The sequence below is a fragment of the Castor canadensis genome, chromosome 9, assembly GCF_047511655.1.
Source record: "Castor canadensis chromosome 9, mCasCan1.hap1v2, whole genome shotgun sequence".
Taxonomy (NCBI): Eukaryota; Metazoa; Chordata; class Mammalia; order Rodentia; family Castoridae; genus Castor; species Castor canadensis.
Window position 1 is genome coordinate 114,128,126 of NC_133394.1, and position 20,557 is coordinate 114,148,682.

General features: G+C 39.2%; 1 protein-coding gene across 5 annotated transcripts in view; it reads left to right on the top strand.

Moving 5' to 3' along the window:
* Scfd2 (sec1 family domain containing 2) overlaps positions 1-20,557 on the top strand; it is a 413,685-nt gene that overhangs the window by 270,950 nt on the left and 122,178 nt on the right. The window contains exon 6 of one of the 5 annotated variants that reach the window (XM_074042264.1): positions 1,798-6,747. The exons of the other annotated variants lie outside the window; for them this stretch is intronic. Within the exon in view, the coding sequence (XP_073898365.1) occupies positions 1,798-2,027 (230 nt within the window). The 3' untranslated portion in view covers positions 2,028-6,747. Of the gene's footprint in view, positions 1-1,797; positions 6,748-20,557 lie in introns of those variants that run through there. 5 annotated transcript variants of the gene reach the window in all.

Below are 20,557 nucleotides of genomic sequence, written 5' to 3' on the forward strand. Positions count from 1 at the left end.
CACCTGTGTGTATAGGATGTGTCTCATATTGGTTTGCATTTTTCACTGGTTACAAAAAATATTCTTTTAAACTTGGCAGGCACTGATGATTGGCAACCCAAATGCCTCTATAGTGTTCTCCTGGGTTGGATTTCATTAAATGACATACAAATGCTTGCTCAAGGGGAAACTGCCAATCTCATTCTCAAACCTGACTCAACTCAGAGTCAAGTTTCAATCTTCCTTCTACCTTTTTGCCTTTCTTCCTTCCCTCCTTCCTTCTCTCTCTCTGTCTGTCTCTCTCTGCTTCTCTCTCCCTCCCTCCCTCTCTCCTTCCCTCCCTCCCTCTCAGTCTCTCCTTCTCTCCCTCTCTCCCTACTTTCTTTTCTTTCTTCCATATTCAATGCATTGACCTGCTATAATGGACTTACAAAAGGAATATGATGCAGTCCCTCTCTGACTATACCTGCAGGACAGAAAGTAATAGTATAGCATGATTCTCAGAGAGTCATCCTACATTTCCTAGCTTTACCAAAGTGTGCTGATATTTTTCACCAATAAAATAGTGACAATTTTTTTAAATCTAATTTGCTGAAAGAGTTATAAACTTTAAGCATTCTCTCATACACTTTGAGGGGAGGGGTAGGGCAGTACTTGGGTTTGAACTCAGGGCCTTACACTTGCTAGGCAGGTACTTTACCACTTAGCCACTCCATCAGGCCTCTCATACCCTTTTCCTATGGATTTAATACTTGCTACTACTTGTCTATCCCAGAAATAAGAAAACAATGAAATCTGAATTAGTGCAAAAATTACTTGCTTTTCATTAAATATATCATTGTTCATACTCTTCTACAAATCACCCCCCATATTTTCAATTGAAGAATTTAAAAAATTGTCCAAGTGGCAAATGTCCAAGTGGTACAGACTGATAGACATTGGGACTGAATGGGACCCCCATTCAAATCGCCCCTATCCATGCCTATAAGGAAGCCAACATGACAGGTGGACCCACTTTTCCCAGCTCACTACCAGGATGTTTCAGAGCTGGATCACCTCTTTCATGTTAGTAACTTCTGAGAGTGCCTCAGGTAGTCACCAAGGAGAGAGCTGTGTGTGGCTGTGCATCTGAGCAGACTACATGAAGGAGGCAGACAAACAAGGTCTGGAAGGATGGGAAAAACTGGGTCAGCTGAGAGGATGTGTTTACAGATCTCTTGAATTTGGAGCACTCCAGGAAAGCATGATTCTGGAGGAGGCTGACTCAGAGACAGGTGCTCTCACTGATAGCGCAGTCAGTTAGGAACTCAAGAATTTCTACATGGCTGTAAATTAATTCTGTCAGGTTATTAGTGTGACAGTTATTTCGTTTCTATTTCAAAGCAGCAAAATGTGCACAGCTCATTTGACCAGAGGAATTATTTCTTATTTCACACTTTTACTAGCAGGAAAAATCTGAAAGAGTTTAGTAACAATTTTCAACTTTTGAATTTGTTATTCTCCATTCCTCAGTGGTTTAACCAAGTTTGAAGGTTTGCATCTCATTGTGTTTCTTCTTCATGCCCTGAACCACACCCTGGTCTAGTGATCTTCAAGCAGGGTACCTACTCTAGTTATTTAGCAGTTGTGGAATGTTCCAGACACCTACAATGGTCTGGCTCCTAGGCTGAGTGCCTAAAACTAGAGTATAGGAAACAGCAACGTGATGATAAGCCAGTATGGATTTGTAGTGTTCTCACTTTAACTCTATTCTGGTATCCACAGCTACAATATTCATTCAGCCCTGAAAATAGGCCCTGGTGTTTTTTTTTTTTTTAGTGCATCACTGTGAAACTTGCCTGGTGGCTTCCATAGTACTGAAGAAGGCCTGGACTCGGATCTCAGAGGCAGCATTTTCACCTCATCTTAAATCATCTCTTTCTCCAACAAATATTTATTCAATGTCTATATGTGCCAGGCATTGTACTAGTCATTGGAAACACCCTGGTAGAGCTTCAAGTATGCCTCTGATTAGCAGTGGGCTCTGGGCAAGTTTTCCTTTTCTGTAAGTGAGGAACTTGGACCAGATGCTCTTGAAAGGTCCTTAAAACTGGAATATTCTGTTTCTGAAAGCAGAGAATTCTCTGAGGGGAGCTGGAGGTGGGGGGACCAACTTAAGCAGCATGGGGAAAACAAATCACATTGTTTAACAGAAAGATGTTTGTGCTGATCATGATAGCTTTTTTGAAAAAAATTAACTTTTAGCCATTTATCCCATCCATGTTAATTAAAAGAGATTTTTAAAACATTATTCATTGTAGGAAAAAAGATTTCTTGAAAATTTTAATATATGAAATTAGCCTTGTGCAAATTTAGGGTTAGATTTATACATGTATTTAACAAAAGTAAGATTTTAACAAACTTTTATTTACAAATTTAATCCATAAAATTGATGATAGGCCTTCAATTAAGTAAATATTTTGTTTCTGCTGTGACCACATGGGCATCAAAGGTGGGTAAGATAATGGTCCTTGTCATCACAGAGCTGTTTATCTAGCATGAATTGAGTGGGTTTTTATTTCTTTCTTCATTTGAGTCCTTAGCATTTATAATAGCGATATTCTACCCTTGGATAATGAGTGGTAACATGAGAGAATACACTAAAAAGACACTAAAATGGAAAGGTCTACTTTGGCAGTGAAAACCTGTGCTTTGACTAAAAATGATGGAAACTGAGCCAGAGCTGTCTGCCTATTGTAAGGATGATTAAGTGTACTTCTTAGGCATTCTCCATTAGCAGTACAGAGAATATACAGTCATTTTCATGTGCTGCTTAGTTTGGAAGTATCTATGCTATTTGGTATCAATTAAACTAAAAACTGTTTTTATGGATTAACAGAAATATTTGCTTTAGTGTTGATTTTCTCATTTTGTTATAAAATGAATAGTCCCATCTGTGCTTCACCACAACTTGGAAATAAAGATATTTTTAAGTGTATAAATATGATTTGAGAATTTGACCAACTTAGTGTGGTATTTATATGAGCTAGTATAGATTTCTATTTAAGAGGTAACCACCCAGAAGGGCTAAACCACCTTCCCCTCTCTTCTAATCCCCTCTTCTTCTTTTCATTCCATTCCTTTTATTCCTAGCTATAATAATAGAAACTCCCAGCAGAGCTGTGGAGACGCTCACAGGTTGTATTAATCACGGGTTACCCCATTCTGCCATGACCAGATAAGTCTCAGTGTAACCAATGAGCAAAATATAGTGGATATGCGGAGCCTAAGCTGATATTATGGGGGAGAAAAACAATTTAGAAGCTGTTTCAATGTTTGCAAGTTACCAAGGACTGCCTCATTGAACTTCTTGGGCCCTGGAATGATCTGAGCTGCCATGTGATTGTTAAGGTGTTGACAGGACAGAGTTAAGGGACAGTGGGATGTTTCATAGTAATATCATCCCATGGGTCACCCTAAAACTTTATTTGGAGGGCTAACACCAAAGAAAATGACTGGAAGCCTTAAAAGTAACTTTTTAATAAAAATACTACCATTGATTGCTTGGAAAAAGCATGCATTGTTAAATTTATTTTCAACAGAAAGTAGAGTTCCCAATTTAACATTACATAGTCTTCAAAGCAGTCGAACCAAATATCTTTAAGGCACTGAGAGTTCTTAACCACCCATTTGTTCATTCAATCTGTCATTCATCAAATATTTAGTGACTGCCTCCTAAAGCCACTTCCTCTCCACCTTCTTCCCTTCCCCCCAGCCTTGTCTTCAGTATTTTCCTTGGAATCAGTCATGTCATTATTTGAATAGGGCATTAAATCCTGATTACCTGTTACCTGAAACAAGCTAGATGAAAAGCCTTATATTCTCAGTGTTGTTAGCTCATCTGTGCTAAGTAAGAAAAAGTGAATATGCCATTAGCTCTCCAGAGACCTTTACTGGGACCAAACATTTGTTCAGAATTCTTTATACTGGGGAGGTAAGTAGATCTGGAGTCTTCAGGCTTCTTTGTGATGGCTAAGACTTGCCATTAGGGTTTTAGAAACACAGCCACAAAGGAGTTTGAGAACAGCAGGTTTCCATTGGTCAGTTGGCTCTGCATGCCCAAGAATAAAACCAGTGCTGATGGAGTTTCCACTCCAAGCCAGCCCCACATTTATTTGAATTAGTGTCTCTAGAACTCTGGATTTCCATTAACAAGGGTTCCCTCCAAGCCCTAGTCTCCTACCCCAGCAGAGAGGTGTTCTTAATGTCAGCATGCTTCACACGGCAATCACGTCACACCCTGTGCCACAGCTCACACTCAGGGCTACGTCCATCGTCAGGTTCATTCTGGAAACCTCCAGATGGGCACCTAAAGTTGCATTTGTTAATATTATGCTTCATTCAAAAGGAGATTCAAAGTGGTTTGCAGAGGAACAAACTATAAAGAGTGATAATACTAGGGTGAAAAGAAAAGAAGAATACAAGATGAGATGAAGCTAAAGGCATAATAAAGAAAGGCACTGAATATAACTATAAAATAATATAAAATATACAATAAAAGTCATAAGGTCCTAAGCGGTTGAGATTGGTCTAGACTCGGCACAGAGCTTCCTAAAAGGTAAAAGAGAGAGCGAGAGAGTACAAAGATTAATTAGGTTTGGGAAATCTAATTGGGAACTAGTGTGATAGCATCCTGTCCACCCAGACCGTACCTCAAAGCAGGGCCTAAGACTCCTAGACTCTTGGTGCCTCCTACAGCTGTAGCATTATTGTTAGGGTTCCTTTGGTTCTGTAATGGGTTTCCTAGTTTTCCCAAGTACAGTGCTAGAATCAGGAATTCATTCAATTAGAGTCACAATTAAATTTTAGATTTCAATTTCTCATCACAGCAATACTTACCCTTTGGCAAGCAAATTTCAATCAAAAGGAAGGAATGCGATTTAAGAAAGGAAATTAGTTCAAAATTAGACATAACATTATAGGCATGGATTTTTCCTCCCTGGAGTCTAGACCCATGTACCCATGAGTCTATAAATATTTATTGAACTCTCTATGCACAAAGGTTTCAAAATGATACAACTACCCAGAGGCACCATAAATTAAATCGTCTATGACATACTAAAGACATTAGTCTTTAGCTTTTTGCGTAGTTTTCATAAAGCCTGTAGAGCTACTGCTTGATCTGTAGATTTACCTTGCACCCCATTCATTCCTTTACACAATAAATAATTCTCACACTCCAACTATTTGCCAGGCACTCTGCCAGGCTCTGGGGATAAAGCAATGAATAAAAATGTCAAAATCTCTACACACATATAGTTTATAATTATTATTTTGATATTACTTAACATTAAGAAAAACTTTCTCTTGTATTTTTTTTCCTAGCTGTCCAGTCAGCCTCTTGAGCATTTAAATATCTCATTTCTGTTTTGATCTCTAAATTACCCTATGAGGTAGTTTGACAGGAATTAATCCTCTCTCTAGAGATGAGAAAAAGGTTTAAACTTGCCAAGGTCATGCAGAGTTGGAACTCAAAAACCAGGTCTCCTAACTCTATTGCCTAGCCTTTCTCTATTAGAACATTCTCCCAATTATGTATTTTCACCTCTAATTTTCTAGGTGGAGAAAGATAAGCAGCTATTTATGACTATAGATACAGATACAGATTTTTTCAGAAAACCAAGAAGATAGGGAATAATAATCTGCACAGAAATGTTTTTTTAGACTTGCTGCCTGATTTAATGTTGGCCTCCAGTGGCCTCAGAGCCCCTGGCCTTATGGACTCAGGCATATTTTCAGGGCCGATTTATGGATACAGAACAGAAAGCCACTCTGTTCTTATCCCTTGTCACTATCCACTTAAAAAAATTCAGTCCCCTAATAAGAAAAAATAACATTTTTCAATGTTTCTTCCTTTTTACATGCATCAAGAATTGCACTTGACATTCTTTTGTAGTCCAACTTCCTTCCCCAACCTAGTAGAGATAATATTTTTCCTACTCCCAAAGTTTAAATAACAAGAAACTATTGAGGGAAGGGTTTCCAACAACACAAATCACTTGATAGCATCCCTAGTGGCATTAACCATTCATGCTCCATGGTACGTGGACCTGTGACCCCTCCTCATTTTTCACAGGGGATGCTGGCATCCAGTCATTGGGGTAGAATTGGCCCAGTAATGTTTTCCATCTGCTGGCTTGGCACTAGTCATCATAGAGTGTCACCTGGATTCTGTCTTATGTTCTCCAGGACCAAGGTGAGAGGCGCTATGGAGCAACAGCTACCATATTCATCTGTTGCCACTATTTATGTGAACAAAACAAGATTTTACTGAAGTATATGAAATAAATTTACTGGAAAAAAAAATCCAGCCAAAAAGTCCAGAAAGACTTTTCCCTACCATCTTTCTTCCTTTCCTCTCCTCCACATCTTCAAATTCCGACACCTCTCAAATGTCACCTTCTCTAAGGAGCTTTTCCTGACACCCTCACTATCTCTATGCCCCTGGAGAGCTTTCTTCATACTGCACTGTATTGCTGTTATTTATTTGTGTTCCCCTCTCTCCCTCCAGACTACAAGCTCTACAAAGGACAGCAAGCATTGCATCTTTTAAAGTCTATAACATCACAGTGTATTTCTGCTCAGGAAATGATCTGCAAGTTTAGAGAAAACTAGTCATCTCCGTTACCTTTAAACTAAACCCACTGGAATAAAATATGTTGAAAAATGTAGCAGTTTAAAATGTTTCATCTTTTATAAAAAGTTGGGAATAGAAGTTCAGTGTTTTAGGTGTTCAGATATCTTTTTATGGAAAAAAAATAGAAACAATGGAAATTTTTTTTCATTTTTCTTTTATTATTCATATGTGCATACAAGGCTTGGTTCATTTCTCCCCCCTGCCCCCACCCCCTCCCTTACCACCCACTCCGCCCCCTCCCTCTCCCCACCTCAATACCCAGCAAAAACTATTTTGCCCTTATTTCTAATTTTGTTGTAGAGACAGTATAAGCAATAATAGGAAGGAACAAGGGTTTTTGCTGGTTGAGATAAGGAGAGCTATACAGGGCATTGATTCACATTGATTTCCTGTGCGTGGGTGTTACCTTCTAGGTTAATTCTTTTTGATCTAACCTTTTCTCTAGTACCTGTTCCCCTTTTCCTATTGGCCTCAGTTGCTTTAAGGTATCTGCTTTAGTTTCTCTGCGTTAAGGGCAACAAATGCTAGCTAGTTTTTTAGGTGTCTTACCTATCCTCACCCCTCCCTTGTGTGCTCTCGCTTTTATCATGTGCTCATAGTCCAATCCCCTTGTTGTGTTTGCCCTTGATCTAATGTCCACATACGAGGGAGAACATATGATTTTTGGTTTTTTGAGCCAGGCTAACCTCACTCAGAATGATGTTCTCCAATTCCATCCATTTACCAGCGAATGATAACATTTTGTTCTTCTTCATGGCTGCATAAAATTCCATTGTGTATAGATACCACATTTTCTTAATCCATTCGTCAGTGGTGGGGCATCTTGGCTGTTTCCATAACTTGGCTATTGTGAATAGTGCCGCAATAAACATGGATGCGCAGGTGCCTCCGGAGTAACAGTCTTTTGGGTATATCCCCAAGAATGGTATTGCTGGATCAAATGGTAGATCAATGTCCAGCTTTTTAAGTAGCCTCCAAATTTTTTTCCAGAGTGGTTGTACTAGTCTACATTCCCACCAACAGTGTAAGAGAGTTCCTTTTTCCCCGCATCTTCGCCAACACCTATTGTTGGTGGTGTTGCTGATGAAGGCTATTCTAACAGGGGTGAGGTGGAATCTTAGCGTGGTTTTAATTTGCATTTCCTTTATTGCTAGAGATGGTGAGCATTTTTTCATGTGTTTTCTGGCCATTTGAATTTCTTCTTTTGAGAAAGTTCTGTTTAGTTCACTTGCCCATTTCTTTATTGGTTCATTAGTTTTGGGAGAATTTAGTTTTTTAAGTTCCCTGTATATTCTGGTTATCAGTCCTTTGTCTGATGTATAGTTGGCAAATATTTTCTCCCACTCTGTGGGTGTTCTCTTCAGTTTAGAGACCATTTCTTTTGATGAACAGAAGCTTTTTAGTTTTATGAGGTCCCATTTATCTATGCTATCTCTTAGTTGCTGTGCTGCTGGGGTTTCAACAATGGAAATTTTTATTGATGAAAACTGACAGTATATTTGAAACTACTCAATATCATAAATATAAATCTTGGTGGGACTGGGGTTTAACTCAGGGTCTTTGTGCTCATGAAGCAAGCACTCAACTGCTTGAGCCACACCTCCAGTCCATTTTGTTCTGGTTATTTTTAAGATGGGGTCTTGAGAACTATTTGCCCAGGCTGGTCTCTTGCTATGTAGTCCTTAAAATCATGATCCTCTCACTTCAGCCTCCCAAGTGCTGAGATTACAGGTGTGTACCACCACACTTGGCTTTAATATCATTTAAAATTGACTTAAAACATTTAACAACTGACCATCATCTATTAAGTGGCTTAAGTTCATGCTTGTCATTCTAAAATGGGTTTCTGCTGTAATTGAAACGTTATTTGTATATCATCTAAGAACATATATGCTTTGTCCTAGTAGAAATTATTTCTAAAAGAATATAGAACTTTAAGAAAAAATCTATCACTTTGAGGGGGGGACTTGGGCAGTTTAAGGAGAAATGATGAGGTGACCACACAGCAATGCTGGAAGGAGGAAAGTCAGGGAGAAAATTTTGACTTCAACTTAACCAAACCGTTTACCCTGGCATTAAGACCATCCACACCAAATTCCCATCACAGGCCAGTGACTGGCTGTAGTTCAAGATTAGTATAGATACCAGCCTCCATCTCTTCAATGCATGAATCTACCACTGTACACAGCAGGTCTCTGTAGGCCCAGTGTGACAGTGTTAATGTCACTTGCACTCACAGTGAGAAACACTGCTCTTCCTACCTGCAGGAGAGAGTGGAAGACATGGGCTACCCATGGGCCCAGGAAGAAGAAGAGAGTAACCTGGTGAACAGCAATCTGGTCTTTTTTGAGATCTGGAATCATCTCTCAGATAATTTTGCGCCAGGCATAGAGCCATGGGAGTGGACTGAAAGATACAAACACCAAAGCTATTTGTTTTTTGTTTCATATAAAATATATGAAATGTAAATATATAGTTGTTGCAATGCTGAGCATTGAATCCAGGGTCCCACACATGCTAGGCAAACACAGCACCATTTGATTACACCCCCAGTCCCCCAGAGCCATTTGAATCACCAGGATTTATTGACTGACTAAAGGGGGAATCAAAAAGGCAGAGGGTCAGTACTGACAGTTTTTTTAGCCTTTCCCCATAATCTTTTTGAAGCTGTCTGAAAATAATTTCCAAAAAGCGACTGAACTAGGCTCAGTCTAGTTTGTCTATTGCAAAGTTCTGAAACAGTGACCTATTAAGTCACCAGATGACTCTAGACCGTCTGATTTTCAGAGGGATCACAGTCCAACTGGAAGGAGCATACCATGTATTAATGTGAACTAACATTAACAAGCGTGGTACTGTTACAGATCCATTAAAGGCCTTCACAGTGAAGAAAAGTCAGAAATGACTTGCTAATAGTGTGTAGGCACCAGAAGACCCATTACCTATTCAAAAATAGTTGTAAAAGAATCAACTGGGCCAAGCTGGTCACTAATGGCTTTAGCGTGGGAGGAGAGAGTGCGTTGCAATTCTTGGCTCCCAGGCGGGGTCAACAAGATCACTAGCCCGACAGCGACCTTTGTGTTTGGAATATCTCCTGTTGACTCACCAGACTCTTGTAATTTGGTCAGCCAAATAGCAGACATGTAGACAGAGCTCTCTGCACCTAAACCTTAAACCGCCAGGGTAGCTTGTTCTTTATGATCAAGATTAGCATTGCTAGGGATCCAAACCAGAGCAGTCACCTAAGACCTGCCATATTAATCTAAGTTAAGCCAATGAGTGACCACCAGACAACTCACTAGGAAGATGGGGGTGGGAGGCTGAGTGGCGGCAGCTTCATAACTTTGCATATTCTTTGTTTAGAGTGACTTTTTGACAAAAGTGATGTGCCTGCTAGAATGAGAGCATTTTAGCAACATGGATGCAGTCACACATTTATCAAGTGCTAAGATAATCCAACCCCTTGGAATCTGAGTGAAATTTTTACTCTTTATTTTTTCTCCTAATAATGAAATAATTATGTATCCTTTTATATAATCAGGCCAATCATATTTTTCAAAATTAAGCAAGATTGTGCAGATAAAAAATTTAAGCAACATTAATTTTATCACCCACAGAAAAACACTATAAATATTTTGGTAGGTTTCTTTCAATTCATAAGAATGTGTACATAAAAAATGTATATCTACCTACATACTTAAGCTTTAAATACAAATTAGCCTTTATAGCAAGGATATTTCCCAAGTTATTTGTTTTCAGAATTTATTTATTTGAAATTTTTTTCTTTTATTTTGGTAGGAGTAGGTGCTTGTACTCAGGACTTTCAGCTTACAAAGCAGGAGCTCTACTGCTTGAGTCATGCTTCCTCAAAAATTTATTTTTAATACTTGCATTATATTCTAAGATTTACTATTATTTATCTGGGAATTTTTCTATTTTTGTATATTTCAGTTGTTTGTAGCTCTTGATCATCCTTGTGCATAAATCTTTGTCCTTATCTTTGATTACTTCCTTAGGATAAAGTCCTAGAAATGAAATTACAAGGTCAAAGGCTATAATCCTTAAGGTTCCTGATAACTGTGAGTCACACTGTACCCCAGAAAATTTGCTGCAGTTTTTTCTCATTGTTTGAGTATAGAGGGCCTGTCTTACCCAAATCATTTTATTTCAGCATTGAGTATTATTCTTTGCTTACTGAATGGAAATCGGATGTGCCAGAGCTCTATAGCTTTATGGGCTGCTCTGATTAACATGTGGTCACCTTGAATACACACTGCATAAGAGGCTATTACAACAAACCTTATTGTGGTTGCCCTTAGTCTAAAGGCTAACAAGAGCAGACACAGCCATCTAAGATATATCCTGCATGAACGCATGCCTTATATTGTTCTTAATGAGCAAGGTCAGGCTGGCATGAATTTTGTTATATTTAGTTGTCCTAAGCATCCTTTGGGAGGGTTGTGCTTGGTCTCCAGGGTTGATGTGCTGGGTCTTGTTCCCAGAAATGTCTAACAATAAAGGAAACTCCAAGCGTAAAAACTGCACTTCATGGACCCAGTGGACTTTTCCTGCTGACAGAAAACTGATTGACTGAATATAAATTGCTGTGACTCGAGTGACTCTGTCCACCCAGGATGAATTGGGAAGAAATCACCAGAAAGAAATTGGCTTCTGAAGTGTGAGAGCATTGGATTATTGCCGTCAGGAGTAATGTTTGTCAGAAGCATTGTATTTTTGCCTTATTTTGGATTATATGTTGCTCTAAGATTTAGTCTGTCTTTCTCTAGGTATATATGTCTATATATTTCCTTTTCTATTTTGATATCTGTAAGCAAATTTATAATATTTACAGTTTATAATGCTTCGTTTATTTTATCTGTAATAATATCAGGTTTTCACCAACCTTTTCTTAAATGCTTAACAATATCCCCCAAATTAATCAAATCATTGATTAAATATGAGCGTCTGTCGCTGTCGCAGGCCTTGGAATTGAAGCAGTGAATAAGAGCAAAGAAGTCATAACATCATGGAGTTCTGGTGCTGGAAGATATGACAATAAAGAAATATGTGATATCACCCATACTCAAAGAAACTTTGAAAAAGAGCAGAACAGGGAGAGGAAGGGAGGGTACAGAGTAGGCTATGGGGTTGCTATTTCATATGGCATGGTCAAGAGAGGCTCCTTGAAGGAGACTTGAACAGACCTGAAGAGAGCAAAGCCATGAGCCTTTGGGATATGACAAATGACCCTCCAGCTATGGGAAATACCAAGATCAAGGTTTTGATGAGGCAGTTTGCTGAGTCTCATCCAGGAACAACTAGGAAGTCAGAATGAGCAAGGAGGAGTGTGGGGGGGGTGGAGCAGAGCTCAGGGCAGATAGGACCTTGTTGGCTTTCATAGAGACTTTGGCTTTGATTCTGCCTAAGAAGTGGGTCACAGAGGGTTTTGAGCAGCGAAGTGGCTTGCTTTGACTTCAGTTTTGGTTGGCTACAGAAGCAGTTTCAGACACAGGAGAAAAGGATGAATACATGCACACAGGTGCAGAGTTTGGGAGATGAAAATGGGAACATGTGGAAGGCCCCATCTGAAGACTTCTGTTTTGTTGAAGCAGAAAGCCAGGCCACCAGCTGAGTGGTTAGGAATTTTGGTGGCAGAAAGCTGAGGAGAGGAGAGAGTGGGACTCTGAACGAACCACAGAAGTGTAAGTGGAATAAGAATTGATATAGTCATTAATGCCATGATTATCAGTAATTTGAGTAAAGGAACCATGGCTTAAAATTTATTCTTGAAACTCTTTTCAAATTTTCCTTTAGCCAGATGCCTCTCCAGCATTCAACCTATAGTCCTTAGCTGATCTTCTTTGCAAGTGTTGGTACATTACAACTTTAAGAGTATGGTTGTAATAACTAAAATCCTGAACCAATAGAGTTGGAAGGGGCCTTAGAACTCATGTGGTTCTCCCCCTTCATTTTACAGATAAAAGTCAGACGCCCACTAGAGAGAGAAATGGAGATAAAGTAACCTCCCTAGGGCACATAATTCATGGCTTGTAGAGCTGATCTCAAATCCTGTCTCCTGATTCCCAACCCAGTACTCTTTATGCTACCATAAATAGCCAATTATTTTCCCCAAAAAAATTTCTTTTGAAAGAACTTAATCTTACTAATGTTAGCTATTTTTAAGTCCCATATTCTAATGGAATCTAAATGATTTAAATTTAAAAGCTAAAATGAAGTTGGGTCAAATACTTAATTTGAAGGTTTTATTTAGGATTGTAAAACCCATCTAGCACTTACTATTTTATCTTCCATGGTGAATGTAGAAATAAAATAGAGTGCGTCATCATCACTGAAATGGAGTCACCGTTACTTCCCTCTTTCACACGCATGTTCTTACTTAACTTGTTTTTATTCCTCCTCCTTCTTTTTTTAATATATGATTTAAATGTTTTCCATGCTTATTTCTAGTGGGTGAAGTGTGGTCCATGTGGTATCATTGCACAACCATTCCTACCCCTGAATATTTTTTTTTCATATTTTTAGGAAGCATAAAATAGCCTATTGTATTATAATTAGTCAATGATGCCCACCCAAATGTGATTATTATGGCAAGAACTTTTGCTTCTTTTCTCTTTTAGGGGAAGGAATAAGGATAGGAGCAGGAGGGAGGATAATATTTCAATTATTTTTAATGTCCTGAAGTACTTGGGAAATCTTAGGAAAGATTTGTATTTTTATAAGCCCTTTAAGAGACATAAAAATCCATACAAAGCCAATTTAAAACTAAATGTTCTAAACAGTGAGCAACATAAATTTTCTTTCATTTATCTCCTAATTAGAACCTTTTACTCATCTCTAGTACTATTCATCTATTTTGTCTAGCACAAAGAAGATTTAGAACATTCATTCATGGCTTAAAGTTCTCAACACTTGTAGTTAGGTAACAATTTTGAATCCCCAGAGTCCTGAAAATCTTCAAAAAGATTGGAGGACTTTTTAAAAATTCATGTTGTAATAGTATACAGTTTATACAGTTTTTCTGAATCTCCTTGAGTCCTAAAATGAAAATGTTAGCATAGGATAGATATGATTTTCTTGCTTTCTATTCTTATATGGTCCAGGAGTGATAACCAAAAAGTTGAATTTGTGACAGTAGATTTATTTCCATGACAACAGACTGTAATGTTACAAACATGAGATTATTGGCTAGCTCAGCATGAAGGTTAAGGAAGATTCCTATTTGAACAGGATCGTCCAAAACTAATGCCAAGTGTAATATTGTCAGAGCTGCTTCCAGCAGTATGTCCTTTTTAAAAATGTTCTTGTTATTCTGAGATCTTTGCTTCAGCTTGTGAACGTTTTTGTTGTTGGTTGTTGTTGAATGTTTTAGTTTTGTTCAATCAATTGTTTTATTTATTTCCCCACCCCAGGTGACCCAGTTGGAAAAAAAAATGGTTATTTTTAGCATTAGAAACCCCTCTCCTAAGGTCTCTGCCTTTGTTTAATTCTTCCTTCATAAGTAAGATTTAGTTTGGAACTTTGGTCAAAAACATCTGTAGTTTGTGCTGGACAAACATCTGCCTTCTTATTAGAGCTGCTGGCCTTCTGATGTTAGATAAACCCATTTTGCTCTTGGAAAGCTCCACACAGAGGAGAAAACTCACATTCTTTAATCCAGAGTGCCTCTTTGTGGCCCACACAAGTTACTACAGAAGAAAGAGGAAGCATCCAAACTTCACCACTTTGCTCTTCATTCCTCCCCCTCCCCAAACTTAGTAAGTATGTAAGGGCATAATGTGTTTTAATGAATATATTACTTGACATGCAGGATAGACACCAAGCACAGGGGAGCACTAGAGATGTGTTGCCATACTGGAAGATGGCCAGAGTTGGAGGGCATCCCACCTGGTGCTGGGAGATTCTTTTTCACCAGTTTTCAGTCCTGTCTGAACTGCCTGATAATTGACAACCCGCATTGGAGAGACTGGGCAGCTCCTGGGAAGCCTGCCCTGGCTTTCCTGCTGCTTCTTCCAAAGGTGGGATTGGTTGTCATTTTTTATTCCCTTTTCTGTATCACTTACTTAAATTCTTCCAGGGAAAAGCTGTTGTCTTCCTCACCTCTGTACCCCCATATGCACAGCCTAGTCCCTGACACATCGTAGTCTCCAGCAAACACTATAGGTGTTTAAGGACCAACTTTGGTGGGTGAGAGACATAAATCTATAATTGTGGCCTGTGTCGTAACCATCAAGTATATAGTTACTTTCTATCACTGTTTTTCTCTATTTGCTCTTTTTAAATTGCCTTAACTGTAGTGAGCTTTGCTTAATGAGAAACTGAGGTGGCAAATAGCACACCCTGTAACCAAGCTGGACATTTTTAACACAGCTCCTCCACTTCTCCCTCCTGACTACTGACTTCTGGTTTATTTTGCTAAGTCAGTAGCTTATGATGTCTACTCCATTTTTCAGAACATCTGCCACCCAATACTATACCAGTAAAATTTTCTAGTGGATACTTTAAGCTCAGAACTAAAATACTCCTTTGTACCCTAATATCAGTGCTAGTTTTCACAGACTAGGGACCCTTAATCAATTTTTTTACTATCCCTTACCACTCTATCAAAACGTGCTATGCAGGACACTGGGTTTGATTTTAGAAGTGCATTTAACTATGTTTTGAGAATTGAGCCATATCCCACCTAACTCAGGCATTCATTCAACAAACACTTAATAATCTACTATGCTTGGCATTGTGCTAGGGTTATGGAAGTGCTTAAGATGGTCTCTGTGGACCTCAGGGGAGCCTGAGGGGCCTAATGCAATGTGCTGTGATGGGAGAACACACACAGGGGCCGAGGCTGCACAGTGAAGCACATGCTGTGTGGTTTGAATTCAGGGCCTTCTGAGGTAAATGATTACCTTTGTGTACTGTAAGGCCAATGAGAATAGTGTCTGGGATGACAGTGGAGGATAGCCTCACAGATAATGTCACACACCACACTTAGAAATGTTGACTTGGGCGAGGCAAGGAAGGAATGCTTGGATTTTAAGTGTAGCCAATAAAAGCCAGACTCTGAATGTAACCCTCTCTTAACCTCCCCCAGTGTGGATCACTGACGTTGATTTTACAAGAATTCAGACTTTCTTCTGCAGACCTTTCTACAAGCTATTCCTTCTGCCTGCAGTTTCACTGCCACCCTCCCTCCACATCCATTCCCTTTTCATCCTGCACGAAGAATTTCTCTCACATCGTGGCACTTACTGCACCTTCATGGGACATAATATGTCTTGTCTCCCCTGGAGAAGACATGGGCAAGTCTGGTTTTCTTTAGGGCCTAAACCTTGCTTAGCACTCAGGACTTAATGAAGATGTGTTGATCACATTAGAGATTAATGTAACTTGCAGTGGCCCTCTCTGTCGCATCTCTGGAAGTGACTTCAGGATGCCAGATATTTCTTAGCTCACCTCTTTGATGCTGAAGGAAGAACCCTACTCACCTAAATGAGAGGAATGTAAAGAGCCTCACAGCATAGAGTTGAAGCAACAGTATCCGTTCTGTATATGGAAGGCTTCTTGGAGTATAAAGAAGCACATTCTTTTAAATAAAAAGGAAGATACACAGTCTAGTATCTGCCCTTGAACCTGTCCCTTAGTCTGTAAATGAGAGGTTGCCTGATAGCTATAGACATTTGCTCTAGCCACCATTGCCTCAGAAGCTGTCTCATAACTACTACAAAGCCATCTTATTACTGCCAAGATCCCAAGTAATGTTAATTAGGATTCTGTAGAGTACTCATGAACAGTCTAGAAGAAACAATGAAAAGACTTTTCTCAACAGCCTTTAGTACACAAGAGCTAAATGATTTTTTGTTGACTAACTGAAAAACTGAGGGGGAAAAAAAAGCCATATGAAAAACCCAAATAGTAAAAAAAGGAAATATATTCCCATTGTTGGATTTTTTTTTTTCTTGAGATAGGGTCTTGCTATGTATCCCATGTTGGCCTGGGATATGCTGTGTATCCCAGGCTAGCCTCAAAATCAGGTCCTCTGTCCTCAGTCTCTAGAGTCCTGGGATTATAGGTGTGCACCACAGCTCCCAGCTGTTGTTGCAATTTTTAAAAATGGAGACCTCTCCCTGGGCAAAAGTAGACTTGTATGGTAAAAAGGAGTACTTAAGCACAGGAAAGGGCCTGTGAATTTGAAGTGCAATACTTGTCTAATGGGGGAATTGAGGCTATGTATATAGCTTAACTGTATTTATAGGCAAGTGCTTGATAAATGTCATGGACTAATGATTTGATGAGGTGTCTTTGAAATTTAGTAACAAGAAGTCTCAGGAAGGTACTAGAAGGTGTGATGGAAGCATGGTCCTTTGTAAATGGGTTTTCTTTCCTTGTGTATATGAGATGGCTACTTTTCTGTAGCATCTAACAATTTTCAACACAAAAGTACAGTGGGTTTGTTGTCACCATTTGGAATTGGTGCAGGACTCTGCAGCTTCTTTGCTCTGTAACTGTCTTGAGTGTGGTGCAGTTCAGTCTAGAGAGGGCCCCTTCCTGTCATAAATAAGATTACTTTCATTTCACTTGTGGAGTGTGCTATTCCTCAGAGTAATGAATTTCCTCTGTGCCTTTGAGCACATAAACATGTTTTTCATTAGCTTTCTCTCAAAGAAAAGAAAGAAGGAAAGAAAGAAAGAAAAAGGAGGAGAAAGAAGGAGTGAGGGAGAAGAGAGCATCTGAGCAAAATTAATAAGATGCCAATTAACTCCATGAAAGCAGATGCATTTTTTTTGCCAAATGGCTGTGAGCAGTGCCAAAAAAACACAAATTTATCATTTCTGAAATGCTGAAAAATAAAGCATTTATTTTTAATAAATGTAGGGGGGGTACAGATTTACCCTACATGAGCAAAGGAACGAAAGAGAGAGAGAGAGAAAAAAAGTATTCTCTTTCAAATCTTATTTTAAGGAGAACTGCATCCAAAAGCCCATTAGAGTGACTGTAGACCAGACAAATAGTCGAGGGTTCTTCTGAAACATGGAGTACATCACAGAGAACCAGCCTGTCTGGACAGTACCACAGTGTAGTCTCTGCACCCGCCCACCTTCCCCCACTCCCATCCCATCCGTGTGTGTGCACTCATGTACATGTGTGTTTATGCTAACAAGACACCCTAGACTTTCTCAATTTCTAATGTACCCCTGGAGATTTGTAAGTCAGGCAGCTCAGAAAGCCAAATATGCAGTTGTCCAACTTTATGGTTTGGAATCTCTTGTCAAGGGTGACTCATGATAGCAGTGCTGGGCTTCTCTCCTCATTGACACTGCATATTTGAACCTGAAAGCTATTTAGGATCCATTGACCCTTTGACTTCTTCCAGGGTCTTTTTCACTATTGTTTTTTGGAAATTTGTGGGCAGTGAGTAGAGGATGAGAGCCTTCTCAAATTATTCCAGTGAAGGAGTTAAGTCATTTTAAAACACAGTTTAAAACTGGTTTGTTTGAAATTATTCTTAATGGAAAATCCTCAATTTGTCTGCCCAGAATCTTTTTCTTTCTCCCCAAATCAGTGTCGATTTCAGACTCTAATTCATAGGATATTATGTGCTTATTTATGTCTCTAGAGAGGAAGAAATAACGGTGTTATGAATGCATCCAGGAATTAAATTCCAGGCCACAGGTTGTCACTGACAATTCACTGCAGGCCGAACTTGTAACATGGAGAAAGAAGTATGAAGCATTTCACAGTGAGGTGTCTTCCAGCTCAGCCTTGACCTCCCGGCTAGGTGTTCTTGTTACAGTGTGGAAGTACAGCTGGTTTCCATTTGGGGTGAGAAGGATGGAGTTATTTAAGGAGCCAGTGCCTCTCCTAGGTGAAGGCTGCCTCACTAAATGTGTACAACACACTACAGGAACCTTAAAAACAAGCTTCCATTTCGCTTAGCTCTAGCACAGGAAATTGTTTCTGGCTTGTTTTTGTTGTGAACAGAGAGACTATTGCATATTAAAAATTCCCTGTAGTTGTTTAATATTTGCTTGGTAGTGTGCTGCTTCCTAATCAAGTCCTTCTTCTCAGTAAATCATGTCAACTCTGGCACTGTTTTGATTGGAAGCATGAATTGTAATGTTGAAAATCTCTCAGGACATAAACCTCTGCAGCTGGGGAAGGCCAGAGCTATTTACTGAGATTATGAAAGGAACCTGAACAACTTCTTTGCAGAAAAAAAGCTAAGATGGAGTGAAATTCATAAGGTGCACTGAGATTTAGGATGAAGGTTTTAATATGAGCACAGCCCTGTAATAATATCCTTATAGAAATAGATACAGAATAGTAACAATTGTTCCATAAATTGGCAAACAGTATTCTACTGTCTTTTTTGTCTTTTAAATGGGGAAAATAGAGTCCAAATGTAAAATATAAAATCAGATTTAGTAATTTAGAACAATGTTTGAACTGAATGCTTTCTCAATGTACTCAATAGAAACCTTGATTTTCTGAAGGCATTTTGCAGGGTTCTCCACTAATTTTTTGTGGCATTTGTTCTTCTTGGAACAAAAGAGGTACAGAAATTTTTAATTTTCATTATTCTAAGGGTATGACTGACTAATCTACCCCCTGGTGTATTGGTGATCTGAGGACTGTTCTCAGAATATAAAAGTGTACATTAGTGGGATTGGCTCCCAAAGAATGGAGAAAAGAGCAAAAGGAAATAAATAGTTTTGTTTGAAGGTGGAGACCAATGCTATGCCTACGATGTTTGTTTTCCATATTACTTCTTTGTCCACTTGTTTGTTCCTTTATTCAACCCTCTGTTCTTTTACAACATGTTTATTGAGTATCTACTGTGGGCCTAGAACTGTGCCAGGTACTGGGAGGTCTAGTTTAAAGGCAATTTGCCCACAAGGATAGGGATTCCTGCCAAGAATGTTCTGTCCTCATTCCTCATTGCTGTAGTGTAAGGACCAGCTGGACTTCCAGTCAGCCTTGACATTCAGCAGAAGTCAGTGTGTCTGCATCTAAAAGCACAAACCTGTTTGCACAGAACTGTTCTTTTCTTTGCCAGCATCTTTGCTATTGTGTAAAAGCCATCGTTTGTCTTAAGGCAATCTTCTAACTGGATATAAATCTCTGCCATATCTTGAGAAGCAGTACAAGGCCCAAGAAAACAGTTTATAAGAAATAATTTTAAGTAATTTAAAGTAACTGTAAATGTGGAGCAATTCTAAAGCTTACTGTTGGTTATCAACATCAAGAAGATCTTGCAAAGTCTACAGAAATTTGAAAATGTGCTTTCTTTGAGGCCAGAGCAGGATAACAATTAGGGAATAAACTTGTGAAATATCAGCTTGGCAAAGCGAACACAGGACTTTTGGAAACTGAAAATCATGGGGAGTCGTGGACACTGTGGGAGATGCGCAATAGGATCAGATGGTCACCAGCCTGAGCTCGGAGGAAGTGAAGCAGAAGGCTTTGACTTAGAAGATGAAGAGCTGCAAGCTATCCCAAGTGCAGCCCAAGAAAACACAGTGAGCTCTGAGCTCCTGCAGGCCAAAAGCCACGGGGATGCTAAGGTCACTGGGAAAGACACAGGATACCAGACTGGAAGCATGCACAGAGACATCGTGTGTTTTCACATGGAGTGTACATGCTGTTCCTGACCTTGTTGCTCAAGAAAGATTGCTTGAGATAGGGGAAGCTCTGAGAAATGCAGTAAAATTGGGTGATGGGGATGATGGTGAATGAGAACAGATGCCATATGAGGAAACAACCAAATGGCTGGGATCCTTCAATCTGTCGAAATGGAGATTGAGACTACTCGCGTCTATAAACAAAGATTATAGGTAAGGGCAACGTTAAATCTCAGTTTTACTAGAACCAGGAGAAAGTCTGTGCATA